This window comes from Oryx dammah, unplaced genomic scaffold (genome assembly GCF_014754425.2).
Source record: "Oryx dammah isolate SB20612 unplaced genomic scaffold, SCBI_Odam_1.1 HiC_scaffold_27, whole genome shotgun sequence".
Classification (NCBI taxonomy): domain Eukaryota; kingdom Metazoa; phylum Chordata; class Mammalia; order Artiodactyla; family Bovidae; genus Oryx; species Oryx dammah.
The window spans coordinates 71,533,388-71,557,185 of NW_024070211.1; the positions used below are offsets into that span (position 1 = coordinate 71,533,388).

Sequence of the window (23,798 nt, forward strand, 5' to 3'; positions counted from 1 at the left end):
TTTTTTTTTCCCTTGAATACGATCTAAACTGGTGTTAATTCTACCAAGTGAATGGGCAGTTAAATCCTCTGAAGTTGCTAAATATACTTGATAGCAAAACAAAATTTTTTTTAAAAAAAAGATGAATGTTCAGTTTGCATTTTAGCTTAATTGTTGTCAATATTTGCAAAAGCTGAATGTCAAAAGGAATGAGAAATGTCAAACAATGTGAGCAAAATTAAGGGTTTCTTATAAGAATTATAGAATTCAACCTAGCAGAGATCTACCTCCCTTGGCCCCAGGCATAACATGTCAAGCTCTGGGCCCTGAGCTTTAGAGGGCTCTGCTCTGACCCCCAGCAATCACCAATTTCCACCAGGTGAGGACTCCTCAGGATTAAGAGGATATGTCCCTTGAAGAATTGGTACCTCTCCTGGGCCTCAGGATGCTCTGGGTACTTTAAAATCAGGAATTTTCTTCCAAAAGGCCCTAAGTCTGGTTCGAGGACCTGTACAGGCCTCTGTATATACTCAAGGCCCAAGGAGTGGCAGCATACAGGGTGTGTGAAAGGGTGTAAATAGGAAAGCTGGGTAGTACACATAGGTATACTGAGGCTCCTTGTAATTTTCTTTGGCTCCAAAATCACTACAGATGGTGATTGCAGCCATGAAATTAAAAGACACTTGCTCCTTGGAAGAAAAGCTATGACCAACCTAGACAGTGTATTAAAAAGCAGACACATCACTTTGATGACAAAGGTCTGTCCATACAGTCAAAGCTATGATTTTTCCAGTAGTCATGTACAGATGTGAGAGTTGGACCACAAAGAAGGCTGAGCACTGAAGAATTGATGCTTTTGAATTGTGGTGCTGGAGAAGACTCTGGAGAGTCTCTAGGACAAGAAGGAGATCAAACCAGTCAATCCTAGAAATCAACCCTGAATATTCATTGGAAGGACTGATGCTGAAGCTGAAACTCCAATTTTTGGCCACCTGATGCAAAGAGCCAACTCACTGAAAAAGGCCCTGATGCTGGGAAGGACTAGGGCAGGAGAAGAGGACGACAGAGGATGAGATAGCTGGAAGGTATCGTTGACTCAATGGGCATGAGTTTGAGCCAGCTCCAGGGGACAGTGAAGGTCAGGGAATCCTAGCATGCTGCGCTCCGTGGGCCATTCCAAGGGGTCGCAAAGAGCTGGACATAACTTAGTGACTGAACAACAAAGTAAACAAAGATGGGGAATGGGGATAAAAAGCGAGGTGACCAAAGGACTGGGCTGCAGGCCAGAGGTTAGAAATTGGAGGTCTAGTACAAAACATAGGAAGGAAACTGAGAATTTTCAACTCAGATTTGGTTTTCCAGGACATGATGAAGGTGTACTCATCTAGATAAGGAAATAGAATGTATTTCATTTGGCAGTTCACTAGCCTGACTTGTGACTTATATATTGGACACAAAGAACATGGGTACCACTTTACTTTCACTGAAGGCTCTTATAAATGTTAGCAGTAGGCTATGTAAGTTAATTTTAGAAAAATAACAGGCCTACAAATGAAAGAGTAATTGTATTAAATTCTGCTAATTTCTTTAGCACTAAGATTACAGCTAATAAACCACAATAAGAAAGAGCATGTTTCTGAGATATTCTTTTCTTTTAGTGAAAACTACAAACATCTACAAAAGTAGAGGTTTACAGGATAAGAAATTCTCATGTGTTTATCACACAGATTAATTATAATTAACTCATGGTCAACAGGGGGCTTCCCAGGTGGTTCAGTGGTAAAGAATCCACCTGCAATGCAGGAGACATGAGTTTGATCCCCAGGTCAAGAAGATGCGTTGGAGGAGGAAATGACAACCCACTCCAATATTCTTGCCTGGGATGTCCCGTGGACAGAGAAGTCTGGCAAGTCACAGTCCATGGAGTTGCAAAAATATCAGACACAACTGAACAATAACAACATGGCCAATAAGGTTTCACATTTATTCCTCATCCTTCTTCCAGGTGGTTTAAAGCAAATCACATATTTGTGTCAGTATGTATATTTAGAATATAGACTCTTTTTTAAAAATGCAATTATATATTACCACAGTAAAAAAAAAAAAAAAACAAGAACTGTATAAAATATCCAGGAAGGATATACATCTTCCAACCACTTCATACATTCCAGTATCTCATCTGTTTTCTTTTTATTGTTCTTCAACTCAGGACAAATAAGGTCCACATGATGTCTCTTGAGTAATCTATAGATCTTCTCTCTACCTTTTTTCTTCCTTGCAGTTTACTTGCTGAAGAAAGCAGGTTATTTGTCCTATAGAAGTTCCTGCAGTTTGAATTTTGCCCAACCTATTTTCATGATGTCTCCTGTAAACTGGTTGGTCATTAGATCTGCGGCTTGATTGCATTCAGGTTCAAGGTTTGTTAAGACGCTTGCATAGGTGGCAGTGTGTATTTCTATCAGGAGGTACATACAGACAATAGTCTTTTCTGTGATGCTAGTAGCCAAAGATGATCATTGCCTAGATCCATTGTTTCATTAAGAGTTGCAAAATATATTCTAATTGTATCATTCTTTCCTCATTTATCAGCTTAAATATCCTATAAAGAGAAACGTCCCTTAACAATGTATTAGTTATAGTTCTTAAAGGAAAGACACAATAAATGCTTGAATCCTTTCTTTTGATATTGGTTTTGAAAATAATGAGTTGGTTCTCAGCATCCTCTAATGGTTGTTTTGTATTATTATGAACAAAAGGATTTATCCATGACAGATGCATTGCAATATACTACTGTTATTATTCTTACTGATGCACAAATTGAGACATTTTTGATGGGTAGAAGTCTTTTCAAATTGGCTTGTCTTTTTTAAAAAAAGTCTCAGAATAACAAGAGCAACATGACCTCCAAAAACATGTCTACTAAAAACAATTACTTTTTTTGTCTTTATTTTTTTCAGACAGTTGAATTTATTATTTTATTCATTTTAATTTTTACTTATATATTTGACATATAACACTGTATCAGTTTTAGGTGTACAGCATAATGTATATTTCTTTTTGTCTTAAACATATATCCCTCTATAAATGGATAAACTTCTCTGTCTTTAAGTTACTTCTAAGGATTCTATTCTATGTAGTTTTGTCATCAACTCAATTTACAGTTAGATATATTTGTTTTATTGTGCTTTCAATTTTCAGAATTTTTAAATTAGATGATAAGCTCCAATTATATTGAACATTCATGTACTTTAAAAGTCAAATCCTAAAAAAAGATTTATTCAGAGAAATTTAGTTTTTATTCTTGTCTCATCCTCTATCTATAATTAACCATCTTTAAAGTGTTATCCTTCTAAATACACCTCTTTCCATATATGTGTTTAGATGTGAGCAAATCTCACTACTTTCTTAGATAAATTGCAGCATAATATTTATCCACCTTTTACTACTGGTATTTTTTCTATTTCTTTTCTGATGATTTGATGATTATGTGAAAACAAAGAGAAAAGTGTTGATTACAATGTTGAAAATAAGGAGGAAACTTGGATGAGATACTATTTTGAGAAGGAGTACAATAGTAATAATATTGGACTTCATATACCATTGTATTTATATGCAATATTTACTTCAAATTTTACTAAAGATGAGTTTCTCAAATTGCTAAAGGTTACTTAAATAAGTAATTCTGAAATAGGACGCAATAATATTTGAACTTAATTATTATAACTTTTAGGGTGAGTTGGCTTGAAAATATATACCTGAAACAATGTTTTATGTCCTATGCAAAATGATAAACTTGTCAATCATTCAGAACATATGACAGGCAATGAGTAGATACACATTGCTTCCTGAAAACACTGGAGGAAAAAATTTCAGTAAACTGATATATATCCAAAACACTGACTGTATTTACTTGCTCCAAAGATAAAAATTACATTGAACCAAATACTGAAGTTTTGAGATGCTTAACATCTATTACTATTTATAGTGTATAAGAGGAAGAAAATATATCTTAAGGGATAGACCTGAGCTGAATCCTGGCTCAGCTGTTTAGTGGCTGGGTGACCTCGTGTAAATTACTTAACCTCTCTGAGCCTTATTTTTTTTGTCTATAACATATGGATTCTAATACTTCTTCACAGGATTACAAGCAATAAGATTCTATGTTTAAAGCAGTCTCAAAAGCTACTGATACAAGGTTAATACTCAGTAAATATTAGCTCATTTGCTCTTTCATAGCTAATAAAAAATTGTCTAGAGTAATGGTTAAGAGTCAGGCTATCTGAGTTCAAATCCTAGCTACAATATATTCAAACTGTGTGATGATGGTTATGTTATTCAACCCTTATAAGCCTCAATTTCCTCATCTATAAAACAGACATAGTAGGAATATTTTCTAAGGAGAGTTGTTTTAAGAATTAAATTACATGTAGTATTATGTTTCCTTCATGAAGAAGGGACATTTTTCCGTTTTGTTTCACTACTGTATTCCTGGCACCCAGAAGAGAATCCATAAAGGTGGTGTCTTCTGCATATCTGAGATTAATGATATTTCTCCAGGCAATCTTGATTCCACCTTGTGCTTCATCCAGCCTGGCATTTCGTATGATGTACTGTGACTATAAGTTAGATAAGCAGAGTAACAATATGCAGCCTTGATGCACTCTTTTCCTGATTTGGAACCAGTCTGTTGTTCCATGTCCAGTTCTAACTGTTGCTTCTTGACCTGCATAAAGATTTCTCAAGAGGCAGGTTAGGTGGTCTGGTATACCTATCTCTTTCAGAATTTTCCACAGTTTGCTGTGATCCACACAGTCAAAGGCTTTGGCATAGTCAATAAAGCAGAAGTAGATTTTTTTTTTTTCTGGCAGATAAGCAAAGAAGAACTAAAGAGCCTCTTGATGAAAGTGAAAGAGGAGAGTAAAAAAGTTGGCTTAAAACTCAACATTCAGAAAACTAACATCATGGCATCCAGTCCCATCACCTCATGAGAAACAATATGGGGAAACAATGGAAACAGTAATAGACTTTATTTTTCTGGGATCCAAAATCACCACAGATGGTGACTGCAGCCATGAAATTAAAAGACACCTGTTCCTTGGAAGAAAAGCTCTGACCAACCTAGACAGCATATTAAAAAGCAAAGACATTACTTTGCTGACAAAGGTCTGTCTAGTCAAAGCTATGGTTTTGCAGTAGTCATGTATGGATGTGAGAGTTGGACTGTAAAGAAAGTTGAGAACTGAAGAATTGATGCTTTTGAACTGTGGTGTTGGAGAAGACTCTTGAGAGTCCCTTGGACTTCAATGAGATCCAACCAGTTTAAAGGAAATCAGTCCTGAATATTCTTTGGAAGGACTGATGCTGAAGATGAATACTTTGGCCACCTGATGTGAAGAATTGACTCACTGGAAAACACCCTGATGCTGGGAAAGATTGAAAAGAAGAGGAGAAGGAGACAGCAGAGGATCAGTTGGTTGGATGGCATCACTGACTCGATGGACATGAGTTTGAGTAAGCTCCCAGGAGTTGATGATGGACAGGGAAGCCTGGTGTGCTGCAGTCCATGGGGTCGCAAAGAGTCAGACATGACTGAGTGACTGAACTGATATGGATACTGAGAAAAGAATCCAGCACATGGTTAGTTCCCCTTAACTGCCAATAAAAGCTAAATGAGTTAAACTTATGCATCATAGAAGGATCGTCATAGAAATTTCAAGTATGCAGCTTTGTCATTAATCACATCCAAGGAGTTCTCTCCTTGTGCCTTTAGACTTAGTCTTTTGCCTCTCCAGGCTATATTAAATGATGGATGTTCTCACCATCACTGTAACCTCCAAGGTCCTTGTTATTATTTAGTCGCTCAGTTGTGTCCAACTCTGTGACCCCATGAACTGTCCTAGCCTTTCCTAAACCAAGCTTTAAGTATACTGAAACAGTTTCCCAACCTTACTACTCCACTATTAGATTCTTTACTCAAGAGAGACTGTTGAGAAAGTCTTGGTCTGCAACATCTTGAAGCTATTCAAATCCATTACAAAGACCTGTAGGGTATTTCCTGATAACATACTGTGTGCTTTGGTGATTGTTTCTGAAAAAGCAATAGACTTGTAAGTGTTATATATGTCATGCATATTGGAAGTATACTAAATATATTACTATTTCACTGGGAACTCTCTTGACAATAATGTGAATTGCTGAGGGAACAGAAATCAATCCTTAAAGTATTTCTGACTTGAAAGGTGACCGTTGGGCTTCAGGGAAAGGGTTCAAAGTAAGATTGACTTGAGTGATTGAGATGTTCTTAACATCAACACTGCAAAGGTAGGCCAGGCATTTTTTCACTAGATCCAAGATGCAAGGCAATGCCGAAGGCCTAATTCAAAGGACTGGTGTGATTAAATAAGAGCCTGATAGGAACTGAACCCCGGCCACACAGGACTGTCAGCTGCTTCTGAGACCCACCAGGAATGTTCACACCTTTAGGCACACCTTTGTCTTCTGTTCTCTTAACCTAAAATCCCCCTTCTTCAGTTTTCAATTAAATCCTCCTCACTCCCAGTGCTTTAATTCTCATCTCAAACGAGTCTCTTTCTGACTAGCAGAATTTTTCTCAGGTCATTTTTCTCTCCCTTTCTTGCAGGAAGAATTTGATTTCATCTAACCTCAGGGTTTTTTTTTTTTTTTTTGCTGTTTTGTTTTTTTTTTCCTTCCCTGCAAATGTGACTTTCCCATAAAATCCTGAGGGACAGGGGACAGAACTGACTTAATGCATGCTCCTTCCCTCTACTTAATACAGAGTGAAATCAATGTTGTCATTAAAAAAAAAATTGTTACACTTGGATCTCAAAAGTGCCTGCTAACTCTTAATGCAACTGAATGGAAAGACTTAATACCACCTGAATGGAAAGAAAAAAATGTAATCATATAAAAGTAAAATTAAAATTAATAAGACATCTTAAAAATTATTTAGTAAACATGATGCACCAGAATGGCCAAATGTCACCCACAGTGAGGTCTTAATACATGGTAGCTAAAACAATAACAGGGCCTGCTGGAAATGGTACTTGATTTCTTTATTATATTTACTGAGCATCTACTATATATCACTTTAGAACCATAAGAAGATTATAGTCTACTAGAAGAAATACATCATACTGGGGTCCAAAAATGCTATCAAGAAAAATATGTAATTATGTGCTTAAGGTCTGTATAATAATTAGATGAGCAAGTGTAATGCTATAAACAGCATCAAGCAAAAGTGAATCTGGATCTGGGCTTTGTTAACTAAACACATACTGTCCAAGCCAACTGCAGTGGGAAAATCTGGGTCAATTCAGTTAAATTCAATGACCAGACAGTCCATGTAATAAATGGAACTGTAATTTGATGGTAGCCTGAATGTTTGGAAATGCTAACTTTATTATCAGCCTAGCTAATCTGATAATGCACTACAAAGACATTAGCCGAGTTAACTTGATAATGTGGACTATAAAAGAGGCACTAAAAATACACGTGGACTTTCCTTATGAATTCTGAAATAAGAAGAAGATAGATACCAAGTTTTCCATTTAGTCTGGTATAATGTCATTTATCCCTCTAGCCTATGTTTCGCTTGGGTACAGTTTCAGGTGATAATAATCAAGTTTAAAAACACCGTCAGTGGCAGAAGGCATAAATTTATGATCTAGACTGAGACCTGTATGATCTACGATTACTTCTGATATCATCTGAAACTTTAGTTTCTACCATGGATTGTAAACTACAAAATGAATGAGCACGACAAGAGAAAGGGTATCTGACCAGAAATCAGCAGTTCTAGTATCTCAGTTGGTGTCCACCTCACCCTGTGACCATGAACAAGTCACTTCATTTCTCAAGTTTCAATACTGTATCTACTTAAGAGTTGCCATGTGATCCAGGAATACCCCTCCTGGGTATGTAACCAGAAAGAACTACAATTCGAAAAGATGCATGCACCCCAATGTCCACTGCAGCACTATTCACAATAGCCAAGACATGGAAACAATGTAAATGTCCATCTCCAGATGCATGGATAAAGAAAATGTGGTATATATACACAATGGAAGCTACTCAGCCATTAAAAATGAATGAAATATTGCCATTTGTAGTCACATGGATGGACCCGAGATTGTTATACTAAGTGAAGTAAGTGAAAAATAAAAACAAAAAACATATGATATTACTTATATGTGGAATCTAAAATATGACACAAATGAATTTACCTAGGAAACAGAGACAGACTTGCGGTTGCCAATGGGAAGAGGGATGGGGGACGGGTCGATTAGGAGTTTGGAATTAGCAAATGCAAACTATTATTTATAGGATGGATAAACAAGGTCCTATTGTACAGCACAGGGAAGTATATTCAACACCCTGTGATAAACCATAATGGAAAAGAATGTGAAAAAAAATGTATATACATACACTATGTGAGAATTAAATGAAGTAATGTAGGGAATGGTTTTGTAAACACTGAAAAATAAAAGTGTAAAATGTCATCATTTCTGTGGCCATGTTGATATCAGTATTAATAAAAATGCTTACTATAAAACCCAACAGCTTGAAATGTTATAGAGACTATACAAAATGAAGCTCATATTGGTGTCTTGAGAAAATGCATCCTGTCACTTGCTGCTCCTCCAAACAACAGGTAAAAAACCTTCAGTCAGGATAAATGTGAAAAAGAATCTTGAAACACAAGTTAATGAAAACTACAACACGTTTCTTTTGTCAGAATCCCATAGCTTCAGCATAACTAATTCACTACTTTATTCTCTGGGAACCTTCTTAAAAGCTTGAGGCTGTTTGTTAGCAACAGATGTAGACATTTATAAACAAAGACCATCTTCAGTGAATTATTTTTCACAAATTAAACAAAGGATCCCAAAGAACAGTTCCAAATGTTTACAATCAGCATGCAGAGATACACTTTGCGTGAATACCATTCATTAAATGCACTGCCTATGGACCTAAAGGGTAATGAGAACAACAAACAGTCCTTGCTACTCAGACTGCTGCTGTTGCATCCATCCCACTCCCTACCCTAGACAGACCAGTATAAACGTTATCTGAGGGTCATAAAACACTCTCTGAAAGTAAACTTTACCCTATGGGAAGCAAACATTCAATGCACCAAATTCCATTTCGTGCCCTGCAGACAGGAATTCTGAAAAGAATATTCTGAAACAGAAAACTCATCTTTTATAGGTGAGCACTCTATCATAGAAACCCAGGAATGGAAAATGGGCTCCTCATCCTCCCAGGCCATCCTGGTTTATAACTCTAAGAATGATGATTATGTTCCAAATTTTAAAGATTCTCAGAAATAGCCATTAAAATCTCTCTTGACAGCAAATTTCTATCATAAACACACTATCTTTAAAATTCTTCCATATGTTTAACCTAAGTCTTTCATAGTAGCAATACAATGCTGACTGCACCTTTCTGCTTCAGTGAAGGTATTCATTCATTCTTGTATTTCTTCATTCATTTTTTAACCAAATTCAAACAAAATTGTTTTTGACTGAGCATCATGGTAAAGGTCATAGGTATAAAAGGTATATAGGGATATGAGAAATATTCTCTGCCCCCTTAAATAGGCATAAACAACCTTTAACTCTTTATTTGAATCATTATTAAGAGCAATGTATAGAAACAGCTACTCTTTTGTGGAAAAAATGGAGGACCAGGATGACACGTTGAATTGTCCCAAGAACAATAACTAATAAATTTAGACTCTATCTGAGAAACTCGATTGGTCAAATCCTCTAGGTTTTTCAATACATAAATCTGAAGAAAAAGTAAGTGATAGAGGGTAATCTGTTGGTTAAAAGAAACCTAAAAGATATATTCAGTTTTATAACAAACAGACAAGATAAAGTATGTAGATATACATTAAATGAAAAACAAAAAAAACTATTAAACCATCTAGAGATGAATGGATAAAGAAGATGTGGTATGTGTATGTATATGTGCGTGTATATATATGTGTGTGTATGCGTGCATATATGTATATGTATATATTCCATTATATATAATATTATATATATAATAACTCAGCTATAAAAAGAACAAAATAATGCCATTTGCAGCAATATGGATGGACCTAGAGATTATCATACTAAGCAAAGTAAGTCAAATAAAGAGAAAGATATCACTTACATATGGAATCTACAAAATGATACAAATGCACTTATTTACAAAACTAAAACAGAATCACAGACATAGAAAACAATTTTATGGATACCAAATGTGGGGGCTAGGGATAAATTATGAGTTTGAGACTAACAGCTACCTGCTACTATATATAAAACAGATAAACAAGGATAGATATAGCACAGGGAACTATATTCAGTATCTTGCAAAAACCTACAATGGAAGAGACTATTAGAATGTATACATATATATATGTATAACTGAATCACTTTGCTATACAGAATAAATTAACACATCATTGTAAATAAGCTATACTTCAATAAAACTTTTTTAAAAACTATTAAAAACACTAGGCATTTACTGCTCTAAGATGAAGATAATAGTTACTTATTGGAGGAAGATAGTAATAGTTACTTCTTGGAAGAGGCACCTGGAAGGGATTCTAGGAGGTATGGCAGAATTCTCTTTCTTGATTTGAGTTGGTTATAAGGACATTCTCCTTAATATAATTCATTAAGCCAAACATTTGTTTTGGTGATCTTATGTCTTTGTGTTTTGTTTTTCAAGGAGCATTTATCAACATGGAACAATGAGAACCCCTACACACTGCCAGTGGAAATGCAAAATGTCACAGTGACTTTGGAAAACAGCTTGGAAGTTTCTTGTAAAGTGGAGCATAGGTTTACTATATGACTCAGTTATCCCATTTTTAGTGATTTGTCTAAGACAAATGAAAGCACACCAAGACTTGGGTATGAAAGCTGTATGTTTAGAGCAACTTTTATAATCACCAAATATGGAAGAAACCCTTCAACAGATGAGTGGATAAACAAACGGTGGTACCATTATTTCTATACAAGGGAATACGACTAAGCGACGAAAGGTGAAGAAGCTCTGACACAGGCAACCCCGGGGCTGCATCTCAAAAGACTTGCCAAGTGAAAGAAGCCAGATATGCAGGCAGAAAAGTTAAATACTTTACAACTTAAACAAGAAGAACTTCTGGAAAAGGCAAAACTACAAAGACAGAAATCAGATCAGTCATTGACAGGGTCTTAGGGTGTGGAGAGGGAACAGAAAATAAAGGGAAATGAAGGAGCTTTTCAGGGGTATGGACATATTCTGTATCTTTACTGTAGTAGTAGTCATATGACATATGCCTGTCAAAACTGATCAAACTATACATTTAAAAAATGGAATTTTTGTAAACTTTAACCAAAAAGCACTTATTATTTAGAGTAGGGATGGATTTAGTTTTCAATCTTAAAATAAAATCTATTCTCCCATATCTTGCATTTATTTTCTTAAAAGAAAAAGTGTGTTGGGTGGGTATAGTACATTGAGTCATAATCAGTAATTGAAAAAAAAGTTTGGAGGAGAGACTAAATCACTCATATTTTTTACTGAGGACTATGCCTTCAGAGAAATTGTTTAGAAGTGGAAACAATTCTGGTTGTCATAAAGTTCTCTCTGTTTCAGCTTTCCCCCAAACTAGTTCAAATAAATCCTAAAGCAGACAATATCAGAGCTGAGAGCAATAATGGTTATGTTCATAGCAGAGGATCTTTACTTCCTTTTACCAGCCAGATTTCTCAGGATTCAATCTGACTATCCTCAACAGAAATATTTCATCTAGGCTTGGCAGTTTCCTCATCTCGACTTCTCCAGAGTCAAGTAACCAAAATGGACATGGTGAAACCATTCCAGAAAACGTCATTGTCATCACAACATGGAGAATAAGACAATCCACTTCAAGTTCTCAATATGAAACCTATTGGTTAGGACTTCAAGGAGCCCTGGTTATAATAGTGTAATTATAACTTCACTCAAGAAATGCATTTCAGTTCTAAAACATGGCCTTTTCAAAAGCCTAAAAAGCATTATAAAACTATAATGCAATTCAACTTCCTCATTTTACAAATGAGTGAAATGAGATCCAGAAAGGTCAAACTATTTAATCAAAGTTATTAAGCTAGTTAGGAGTGGGGCTAGAATGAGGTATTAGAAAACCTCATACTCCATAGGATAGGACTCCTTGAAATGAAATTGGAACTGTATTCTATGTTAATATAGTTTTTTCTACCAGACATGAATAATAGGCAATACAACTTTCATGCTGCCTACTCAACAACATATACCTCTGTTAAAATTTTTTTAAATTTTGAGATCATCATATATTATGCAGAGGCAGAACTACAAGGGACTCAAGGAGTGTTTCACATTAAGTTAGAAGCTGCTCAGGGAGCTGTAAAAGGCCTCCTTTCTTTCCATTGTCTGTATAATTCATTTCAGACCCTGTCTGCTTTGCTCAGGTGAGGACTTATTCACTATATCACTAAGATACACATTTCTGACATCAAAGTATGATTCTTATTATGTTAACCAAGCATTTAAAAAGATGCCATGCCATTTATTCCATCTGTTGTCATTTAAAGAGAAGTTATTTGACCAATGTTGTTTTGCCATTTTTACTTTTTAGTTGTGGCCTGTGGAATGTGGGATCTAGTTCCCTGACCTTGCATTGGGAGCATGGAATCTTAGCCACTGGACCAGCAGGGAAGTTCCATGTCATTTTAAACTTTTGGTAGATTTACCCAGAGGAGCAAATGAGAAGCTTCCATTTTTATGAGACGTCTCAGCCAGAAATATTGCTGATCATGTGGAACCAGTAACTCCAAATCAATAGGAAAGCACACTCTACATTCATCAGGAGAACAAGGCACTCAGGAGAGCCAGCCTCAGTGACAGGTTAAAGTTGACAAACATTCTGGGAACTGGGCAAATGGAAAATAGGAGCAGAAGAGGCCTGTGCTGCTAACTGCCCAAAGGTCAGCTGACAGCTCTTCTCATCTTCTTACGTTTACTACTTCTAAAGATGTAGAGAAAATGTTCTTTTAATGCACCAGACAGATACAGAGGTAGAAAGGAACATGTGGGCAGAACAATGAAAGGCGTATTACTTTCACCACCCTTATGGCAGAAAGTGAAGAACTAAAGAGCCTCTTGATGAAAGTGAGAGGAGAGTGAAAAAGTTGGCTTAAAGCTAACATTCAGAAAACTAAGATCATGGCATCTGGCCCTATCACTTCATGGCAAATAGATGGGGAAACAATGGAAACAGTGGCTGACTTTCTTTTTTGGGGCTCCAAAATCACTGCAGATGGTGACTGCAGCCAGGAAATTAAAAGATGCTTACTCCTGGGAAGGAAAGTTATGACCAACTTAGGCAGCATATTAAAAAGCAGAGACATTACTTTGTCAACAAAGGTCCATCTAGTTAAGGCTATGGTTTTTCCAGTTGTCATGTATGGATGTGAGGGTTGGACTATAAAGAAGACTGGGCACCGAAGAATTGATGCTTTTGAATTGTGGTGTTGGATAAGACTGGTTAGGAGATCCAACCAGTCCATCCTAAAGGAGATCAGTCCTGGGTGTTCATTGGAAGGACTGATGTTGAAGCTGAAACTCCAGTACTTTGGCCAAATCATGCAAAGAGATGACTCATTTGAAAAGACCTTGATGCTGGGAAAGATTGAGGGCTGGAGGGGAAGGGGACGATGGAGGATGAGATGGCTGGATTGCATCACTGACTCAATGGACATGGGTTTGGGTAGACTCTGGCAGTTGGTGATGGACAGGGAGGCCTGGTGTGCTGTGGTTCATGGGGTCACAAAGAGTCGGACACGACTGAGCAACTCAACTGAACTGATTACTTTCTTCAACACACACTTCTATGTCAGGTGCTGACAGCTTCCAAACGAGCAACAGAAAATGAACCCTAGGATTCCATAAAGTCTCTGACATATGATAATGTGAACAGTGGCCAGTGAAGGAGTTAAAGTGGTAAAACCAGCTCCATGTATGTCTCCTTGAAGCTCAGCAATCAGCAGACTGCACTTAAGCACAGCAAACAACTGTGAGAGGCCAAATCCCCTTACAGTAAGCGAAGAAATAGCTTCAGCTTCAAAGCAGCAGATAACAGAGCAGAAGAGAAGGCCAAAACAGGTGCTGAGAAATTCTGGAGATAGAGTGCCAGCTTGGATTCCATTTGGGTGATTTTTAAGTATCTTAGTCAATTATGAGTGACAAAGTTTAATTGTTCCTGTTACTGAAATTTCCACTGCATGGCATAAACACACACACACACATGCATGCATGCACGTGCACACACACACAGACACAGACACACACACACACAGACATACACACACACACACAGACACAGACACACACACAGACACAGACATATACACACAGACACACAGACAAAGACACAGACACACACACACAGAGACACACACACACAGACACACACACACACACAGACACACACACACATACACCCCAGGCCTGGAATATTTCAAGGCCACAGAAAAACATTGATTCCTGATGCTTTGGGTGTGATGTGATTTGCTAACTGCAGATGGCTTACAAAACATGCCTGCCTGATGGTGAATTCTAATCCAGGTTGATTCTAATTTAAAGTTTCAGATATATATTGCAGCACAGAGTTTCCACATGATGATCACATATGTTATTACTGCTAGTTTTACTACTCAATTATTTATTTCATTTGATCTGACTTATGTCTTTGCATGAAAACATACATTAGTAAATATGAAGTATGGTTGTCCAGAATTTAGACAAATGTCCCTTCATTTACAGCTAACTTAAAATGTGTTGTTGGATTCTTAGATGCACATACAGCTTCTCTACCTGGAGTTTATAGTTTTGAGGACACATACTGTATTCTGGGCTTCCCTTGTGGCTCAGCTGGTAAAGAATCCGCCTGCAATGTGGTTCAATCCCTGGGTTGGAAAGATCCCCTGGAGAAAGGAAAGGCTACCCACTCCAGTTTTCTGGCCTGCAGAATTCCATGGATTGTATAGTTCATGGGGTCACAAAGAATCAGACACAGATGAGTGACTTTCACTTTCACTGTATGCTATCTTATCATGCATACAATAAAAGTAGTTGACTGTCTATATGAACAGCAGCTTTCAGTAATAACCTACACATTGATTAGATTGTTTCCTAAGGGACCAACACAAATAACTTGTGCAAATCCTGAATGCTTTGTATGAAATCAGTACTCTGTAGACTTGCTTATATCTTCACAAGTCTGTTTTTTAGAAATCAATGATTAGTTCAGTTCAGTCATTCAGTCGTGTTCAACTCTTTGTGACCCCATGGACTGCAGCAGGCCAGACCTCCCTGTCCATCACCAACTCCCAGAGTTTACTCAAACTCATGTCCACTGAGTCAGTGATGCCATCCAACCATCGCATCCTCTGTTGTTGTACCCTTCTCCTCCCACCTTCAATCTTTCCCAGAATCAGAGTATTTATAGATCATCAGTTCTTCCCATCAGGTGGCCAAAGTACTGGAGTTTCAGCTTCAGTATCAGCCCTTCCAATGAATATTCAGGACTGATTTCCTTTAGGGTGGACTGGTTGGATCTCCTTCTGAACAAGGCACTCTCAAGAGTCTTCTCCAACACCACAGTTCAAAAGTATCAATTCTTTGGCACTCAGCTTTCCTAAAAGTCCAACTCTCACATCCATACATGACCACAGGAAAAACCATAGCCTTGACTAGATGGACCTTTGTTGGCAAAGGAATGTCTCTGCTTTTTAATATGCTGTCTAGGTGGGTCATAACTTTTCTTCCAAGGAGCAAGTGTCTTTTAATTTCATGGCTGCAATCACCATCTGCAGTGATTCTGGAGCCCTCCAAAATAAAGTCTGTCATTGTTTCCATTGTTTCTCCACCTATTTACCATGAAGTCATGGGACCAGATGCCATGATCTCAGTTTTCTGAATGTTGAGTTTTAACCCAACTTTTTGACTCTCCTCTTTCACTTTCATCAAGAGGCTCTTAAGTTCTTCTTCACTTTCTGCCATAAGGGTGGTGTCATCTGCATATCTGAAGTTATTGATATTTCTCCTGGCCATCTTGATTCCACTTTGTGCTTCATCGAGCCCAGCATTGCACATGATGTACTCTGCATATAAATTAAATAAGCAGGGTGATAATATACAGCCTTGACGTACTTCTTTTCCTATTTGGAACCAGTCTGTTGTTCCATGTCCAGTTCTAACTGTTGCTTCCTGACCTGCATACAGATTTCTCAGGAGGCAGGCCAGGTCGTCTGGTATTCCCACCTCTTTCAGAATTTTTCACAGTTTGTTGTGATCCACACACTCAAAGACCTTGGCATAGTCCATAAAGCAGAAGTAGATGTTTTTCTGGAACTCTCTTGCTTTTTCCATGATCCAACAGATGTCGGCAATTTGATCTCTGGTTCCTGTGCCTTTTCTAAATCCAGCTTGAACATCTGGAACTTCATAATTCATGTACTGTTGAAGCCTGGCTTGGAGAATTTTGAGCATTACTTTGCTAGTGTGAGATGAGTGCAATTGTGCAGTAGTTTGAGCATTCTTTGGCATTGCCCTTCTTTGGGATTGGAATGAAAACTGACCTTTTCCAGTCCTGTGGCCATTGCTGAGCTTTCCACTTCAACACACCCTACCTGGTCAATGCCACTTCCTTCACTCAAGGTGGAGTATGAGTTGCGCTCACTCTCTCAGTCATCTGACTCTCTGCAGCCCTTTGGACTGTAGCCTGCCAGGGATTTCCCAGGCAAGAATACTAGAAAGTGAAAGTGAAGTCGCTCAGTCATGTCCGACTCTTTGCGAACCCATGGACTGTAGCCTATCAGGCTTCTCCGTCCATGGGAATTTCTAGGCAAGAGTGCTGGAGGGGATTGCCATTTCCTTCTCCAGGGGATCTTCCCGACCCAGGAATCGAACCCAGGTCTCCCACGTTGCAGGCAGGCACTTTACCGTCTGAGCCAATACTAGTGTGGATTGCTAGCCAGAATACTAGAGTGGATTGCTATTTCCTACTCCAGGGGATCCTTCTGACCCACGGACTGAACCTGTGTCTCCTGAATTGCAAGAGGATTCTTTACCTACTGAGACATTGCAGGAGTAATGAAACCGGGGTTCAAACACTAATTATCTTTATACAGGAAGGAAGGAAGTGCCATAGCCTCAGTTTGCACCATTGACCTTGGCTGGCTTGACAAATCACAGATCAAACAGTGTAAAGCAAGTTATAGAATTATAGGGGGGAATCACAAAGCTAACCCCACATAAAATATGCCCAGACATATGGTTAAACAATCACTCTGACATCTGGAAAGCATCTTTGATTTAATCATTAAATAATCAGAGAAGGAAGGGGTAGCCCTAATGACACCACCACCTGCCTTTATGTACTTCTTATTGCATCTGGCTTGATTCATGCCTTCATCTATGGGGAAGACTAACTTTGACAGCATCCCTTTTTTTCTCTGAATTTACATTAAAGAAGGTAAATGGTCTAGATCAGGTTTGTTATGGTTGCCTGAATCACTGTCAGTGAAAGCAATTTCTGATTTATGAGCTTATAGATAATTATGTAACCTCTGGCCACATTTTATTTAATTGCCCAAATTCTGGACTCCTGCTAATCATTATACACTAATCGGAAGTCAAGAGGGAGGAAGGGCTTATAGATGAAGGTTGGGTGGTGACATAAAAGAGAACTGTTCATCCCACACTTGAGTAGATTCTTATCACCTAAGTGACCCCCTCACTCACTACCACAGATGATCACAACCAGGCGTGCCCCGTGCTTCTAAGCCACCAAGCCCATCACCTAAATGAAACTGCATAAAACCAAGCCTCAGAATCATTCTGAATCGCTCATCCTGACACCTGAACTCTACTTCATACATGTACCTAACTGTCCCATCTTCTAACTTCATTATTCATTTTTTCCCTTTAATGCCTCATGTCATTCCTGGACCCGAACCTCAGAATCTCCTTGACTACTGTTTAGATTCTCCCATGGGTACAGTATGATCAAAAATACCATGAAAATACCTCATTCAACTCAGCCTCAATATCTCAATATCTCATATAGGCCTCACTATCTCAGGCCTCAATATCTCATACCTCTGTGCTCTAGTTTCATAAAAGAGTATTAGAAAGATACAACACATGTATACTTACATGTCCCCATGAAACTGAGATCTAATGCTTGAGAACACTGAGCAGTGAAGTTCTGCCTATTTTACTTGTTTTCACACAGACATGGACCAAACATTCCTAATTCATGTAGCGTGAAGTTGCTTAACTTCATAGACATAAGTGACATAGCAGACGCAATAATACTTTTATGAATTAATCATAATTTACACTATCTTGGAGCATTGTCTACCATATCCTTCAATGCCATCTCTGAAGGGGTCTATAAAATGCATTCCACTATGAGTTTACTGCCAAAGATAATGTTTCTAAGGAGTAGTAGCCTTTGTCTCTGAGGTAATAATTACATATCCTCTTGCGTTTTCCTTTTAATCATGTCTGCCATGAATCTTAAGAGCTCAATTAAATTCCCACTCTCAGAAAGCATGCTTCCCTTTCGTGGTCTTCATTTTCTGTTCTTATTTTAATAGTCTTATTGTAAAACTGCCTTTTATTGTAAGTCACATCACGTCCTTTGAAAAGATAGACTATTACATTATTTTTAAAAATAAACTCATCCCATGAACAATACCCGAAGTATGTCTACAGTCTACCTCGGATATCATCATGTACTAAAAAGACTTGTTGACTATTAAAGTTTTAAATTCAATACAATTATTTGAATTATAGAATTTATTTACGTGAGCATTTAGATACTGACCATGTCCCAGGTTGGTATAATGCAGTTCATGGGGTCACAAAGAGTCAGACACGACTTAGCGACTGAACAATAGCAACAAATGTCTCAGGGTGATGTGCTCTAGACATGTTTTGTAGTAGTGAGGATTTTATAAAGACTTAGAGTACAGTAACAGGGCTGTTTAAATAAGCCTAACTAGAGACATCTTACAGACCAAAGTTTAAAATGTGAAAGGCCATCAGCAGTGGTTTGGTACGTCTACTTGAATTATTCTGTAATTATCTTCTCTGTTACATATGCTTTCTCCCCCAGCTTTGGCTGATTTACATTAGTTGTCTGGCTATAACTGGCCTTGAACTTTCAGTGTCAAAGAAGCTTACCAAGAAAACTGATTATGTTGAGGGAAAAAAATCTTCACAAAAGCAGTATGTAAAACAAACCACTATTTGTTTTACAAATAATTATCTTCTTTTTCAGCCTAGGATGTAGCATCCACTCTTGTGCAACTCAAATCTGTATGGGATTGTCATCTGATTTACAGCAGATGGCCTGGCATCATAGGAAAATAATTTACTGTGCCGATGCCTCACGTCCTGTAAATCAATAGCTTGAATACAGAGACATCTCAATTAGATGGTACAAGGGTAGCACAATCTGCACCCTCCTTTCTTATATCATTAAAATGGCAAGTATTACAAAGCGGTACTTGTTTCAAAGTTGCTTCAGGGGGAGGGGGAGGAGCTATTATTTCAAGGTGGGAGACATAAAGTGAAAGTTGCCATCAAACACAATGAAAAATTGAGCACAAGGCTGTATAAGTAATAGCCTGTGAGGGGTGGGACATGCATTTGTTAAAGTATTGATTGGTGCATTTCTACAGCACCTGTATTATCATGGGCTCCAAGAGTTGAACAGGGTGTTAAATTATGACTCTGAACATATAGGAGTCATCCATCCTTTCTACCCTATTTCTCCAAGATGCCTCTAAACCAAAATCGCCCACATTCATGGCATGAGCCACCATGAGATAAATCATCTAAAGGCTCAATTCTTCCTGCAACACAGATAAAACTGTTACCAATATAAAAGCCTCATGATGAGGAAGCAAAATTATCCATCACCAATTTTATTCAAATCCCAATGGTAAATCCAAGGCAAGACAGAGCTTGCTGAAGAAAATCTTAGGGCAACTTTTTAAATTTGAATCTGAGACAGCCTCATGAGGGAGAAAAGAGTTAAAAATTATTTTCCTGGTTTTTGCAAAGTGAAGTAAAACTCACAAAAACGAAAGCAAAGTCCCTCATAGGGTTCCTAGATCTGATTCTAGGACTGTAATTGCACAAGTTTGTGTTTTTTCTGTGAAACTGAAGAGATTTTAAATAATAGGTTGAAACTTTACCTGGCCTTATATTAACCATATTTGAAAGTTGAAAGCTTTTTTACTGTGCTGACCTTAAACCAAAGAGTTACTTTTTCCAAATTGTTTCGAATTAAAGTTTTGTTTTTTAAAGGAAAAATGCTGATTATAATTTTGACAGATTCTAAATATTACTCTAAATAAGGAGTAAGAGTTTACTGGAAGATTCACACTCTCTCTACCTGAAAATTGGACTATAAGCCCAGTAAAACTGCATCCTCCTGGCTGGGCTTTCCCAGATCACACCTGCAGGCCACATAGCCCATTCATCTTACTTTGGAAAGATACTCTGAAAAGCCATTAGGCAAGAAAAGATAACTAAGTTCAAGAAATTCAAGTCTGAGGTACTGATGGAAAATTCCAGAAGATTGGTCCAAATGAAATTGGATGACTTGACTAGAAGCTAAACTGTTGGTCATTAGCTTCTCAAATGTAACACGAGCTTGCACAGTGGAAATGCAAGCAAAGGTGTAACTGGTACGGGGAGCAATGCACCTCAGGAAGCAAGATGCTCCGGAGAGAACAGTACCTGGAGAACTGCTGCTGCAGGCCGCGCATCTGAATTCTGTTGCGCTCAGACTCCAGTGTCACCTCCTGCAAGCGCTTCTCACTCTGAAGACGCAAGTGTCTCTCCTCTTCCAATTCATGTATCAGCTTCTCATGCTGCAAAAGGCACACAGGGGATGGCTTTTAAGAAGGTGTTTCTAAATATTACTAAAAAATAATTAGTAGTTACTTTTGGTTATTAAATGCTACCTTGGACTTTATATATTAATTAATTTCATCCTCATTGCAACCTCATGAAGTAGGTTCTAGTATTACACTCTTGTTATCTAGGAAACCAAAGATCCAAGACATCAAAGTAGTTTCTCGTAAAAACAAGGTAATAAGTATTCAATCCTGGCTGATTTGACTCCAATGCCTAAATGATTTCCACCAAACCAGGTGGCTTCCTAGTCAGAGATGAAGACTGATGACTGAATAATGCCATACTAGGCGATGGCACCCCACTCCAGTACTCTTGCCTGGAAAATCCCATGGATGGAGGAGCCTGGTAGGCTGCAGTCCATGGGGTTGCGAAGAGTCGGACACGACTGAGCAACTTCACTTTCACTTTTCACTTTCATGCACTGGAGAAGGAAATGGCAACCCACTCCAGTGTTCTTGCCTGGAGAATCCCAGGGAGGGAGAAGCCTGGTGGGCTGCTGTCTGTGGGATTGCACAGAATCAGACACGACTGAAGCGACTTAGCAACAGCAGCAAATGCATATCAATTTGAGTAATAACAAGTAAGTTTATTGGTGATTGTTGAGAATGATTTCACCTCTTCAATCTCTGGTAATATTTTAAAGGGAATATTTCTGTAAAATATACAGACATTCCAACCTAATTATACCATGGAGCTGATGAGGATAAGGTTAAAGAACTATTTTGAATTTTCCCAATTAGATTTTCACAGATGGAAACTGGTTAAATCACAAACCAGTGATTACAATTTATAAATTACAAATAAAGTGGCTTATTTGTAATCCAAGAAAATGAGCTCCTCACAAATGGACATCAGGTGTTAAAAAGAGGGACTGGATGACCCAGGATAAATGGTTCAGCAAAATCGCACTTCAGGAACAGGTAAAAAGCACACATGCTCAGATCCTGACATAGACTCAGCTAAAACTAACAACTTTTTTTGTTTTTGTTTTGCTGTTGTTGCTGCCTTTTCTTTTTTTAAAGCATGTCATGCTATTATGGTTATGTATATTACTAAATTAAGCACTTTGTGTACAGCATATATAATCGAGAAGGAAAATCAAAGACAATGCCTGATTATGAGGGACCTATATTCTTCAAGGGAAAGAATGGAAGCAGAGACTTGAATCTCTAAATAAATCAAACACTACAACTCTGTACATTGAATTACCCAGAAAAACTTGATCCACTGTATCATTCAAGGAAAAAAAAAAATTCTTCTGAGGGCCATGAATGAAACAGACCATTTCTGGAAAAAAATCAAGGTCCTCTAAAAATACTTCACACTCTGTGCCTCGGCAACTTTGACTACATTCTCTCTTCTGTGTAAGAAGCCTGCTCTATTGGGTCGGGAGCGGCGGTGGTGCTGGAGAGACTTTGAGGAGATACCCCACGCCCATGGGCAAAGGAGAAGCCCCAGTAAGATGGTAAGCGGGGAGAAATCACATTTAAAGTCAAACTGTATACACACCAGAGAGGCTCAGAGGGCTCAAACAAACCTTGTGTGCACCAGGACCCAGAGACCCCACAGAGACTAAGACAGAACTGTGTCTGAGTGTCTCCTGTGGAGGTACGGGTCAGCAGCACACTGCTGCGGGGGCAAAGGCTCTGGGTGTGGTAGACCAGAGGGTGCCATAAGCCTTCTTGGAGGACACTGCCATTAACCCCACCACGGAGCCACCAGGACTTACACAGGATGGGGAAGCATGCTTGGGGGTCACAGAACCTTGTGAGCGCCAGGACCCGGGAGAAAGGAGCAGTGACCCCACAAGAGACTGACCCAGACTCGCCCGTGAGTGTCCAGGAGTCTCCAGTGAAGGCGTGGGTCAGAGGTGGCCTGCTGCAGGGCTGGGGGCACTGAGTGCAGCAGTGCATACGTGGGCCTTTTGAAGGAGGTCACCATTAGCTTCATTACCTCCACCACAGTTTCAGTTCAGTTTAGTCACTTAGTTGTCCCCGACTCTTTGTGACCCCATGGACTGCAGCAAGCCAGGCTTCCCTGTCCATCACCAACTCCCAGAGGTCACTCAAACTCAAGTCCACTGAGTCGGTGATGCCATCCAACCATCGCATCCTCTGTTGTTGTCCCCTTCTCCTCCCACCTTCAATCTTTCCCAGCATCAGAGTCTTTCTAGAGCAGTCATTTCTTCCAATAACGTGGCCAAAGTATTGGAGTTTCAGCTTCAGCATCAGTCATTCTAATGAATATTCAGGACTGATCTCCTTTAGGATAGACTGGTTGGATCTCCTTGCTGTCCAAGGGACTCTCAAGAGTCTTCTCCAACACCACAGTTCAAAAGCATCAGTTCTTTGGTGCTCAGCTTTCCTAAAAGTCCAACTCGTACATCCATACATGACTACTGGAAAAACCACAGCTTTGACTAGATGGACCTTTGTTGGCAAAGAAATGTCTCTGCTTTTTAATATGCTGTCTAGGTGGCCCCAGGTAAATAACAGGGAGGGAACACAGCCCTACCCATCAGCATAAAAATGGATTAAAGTTTTACTGAGTATGGCCCACCCATCAGAATGAGACCCATTCCCCACTCAATCAGTCTCTACCATCAGGAAGCTGCCATAAGCCTCTTATCCTTCTCCATCAGAGGGCAGACAGACTGAAAACCACAATCACAGAAACCTAACCAATCTGATCACATGGACCACAGCCTTGACTAACTCAGTCACACTATGAGCCATGCCATGTAGGGCCACCCAAGATGAATGGGTCACGGTGGAGAGGTCTGACAGAATGTGGTCCACTGG

The 23,798-nt window shown here is 38.6% G+C and overlaps 1 protein-coding gene across 4 annotated transcripts in view; it reads right to left on the reverse strand.

Moving 5' to 3' along the window:
• Positions 1–23,798, reverse strand: part of NCKAP5 (NCK associated protein 5) — a 1,043,181-nt gene that overhangs the window by 485,117 nt on the left and 534,266 nt on the right. For all 4 annotated transcript variants that reach the window (XM_040228410.1, XM_040228409.1, XM_040228412.1 and 1 more), the window contains one exon: positions 20,818–20,951. In XM_040228410.1, the coding sequence (XP_040084344.1) occupies positions 20,818–20,951 (134 nt within the window). The remainder of the gene's footprint in view (positions 1–20,817; positions 20,952–23,798) is intronic.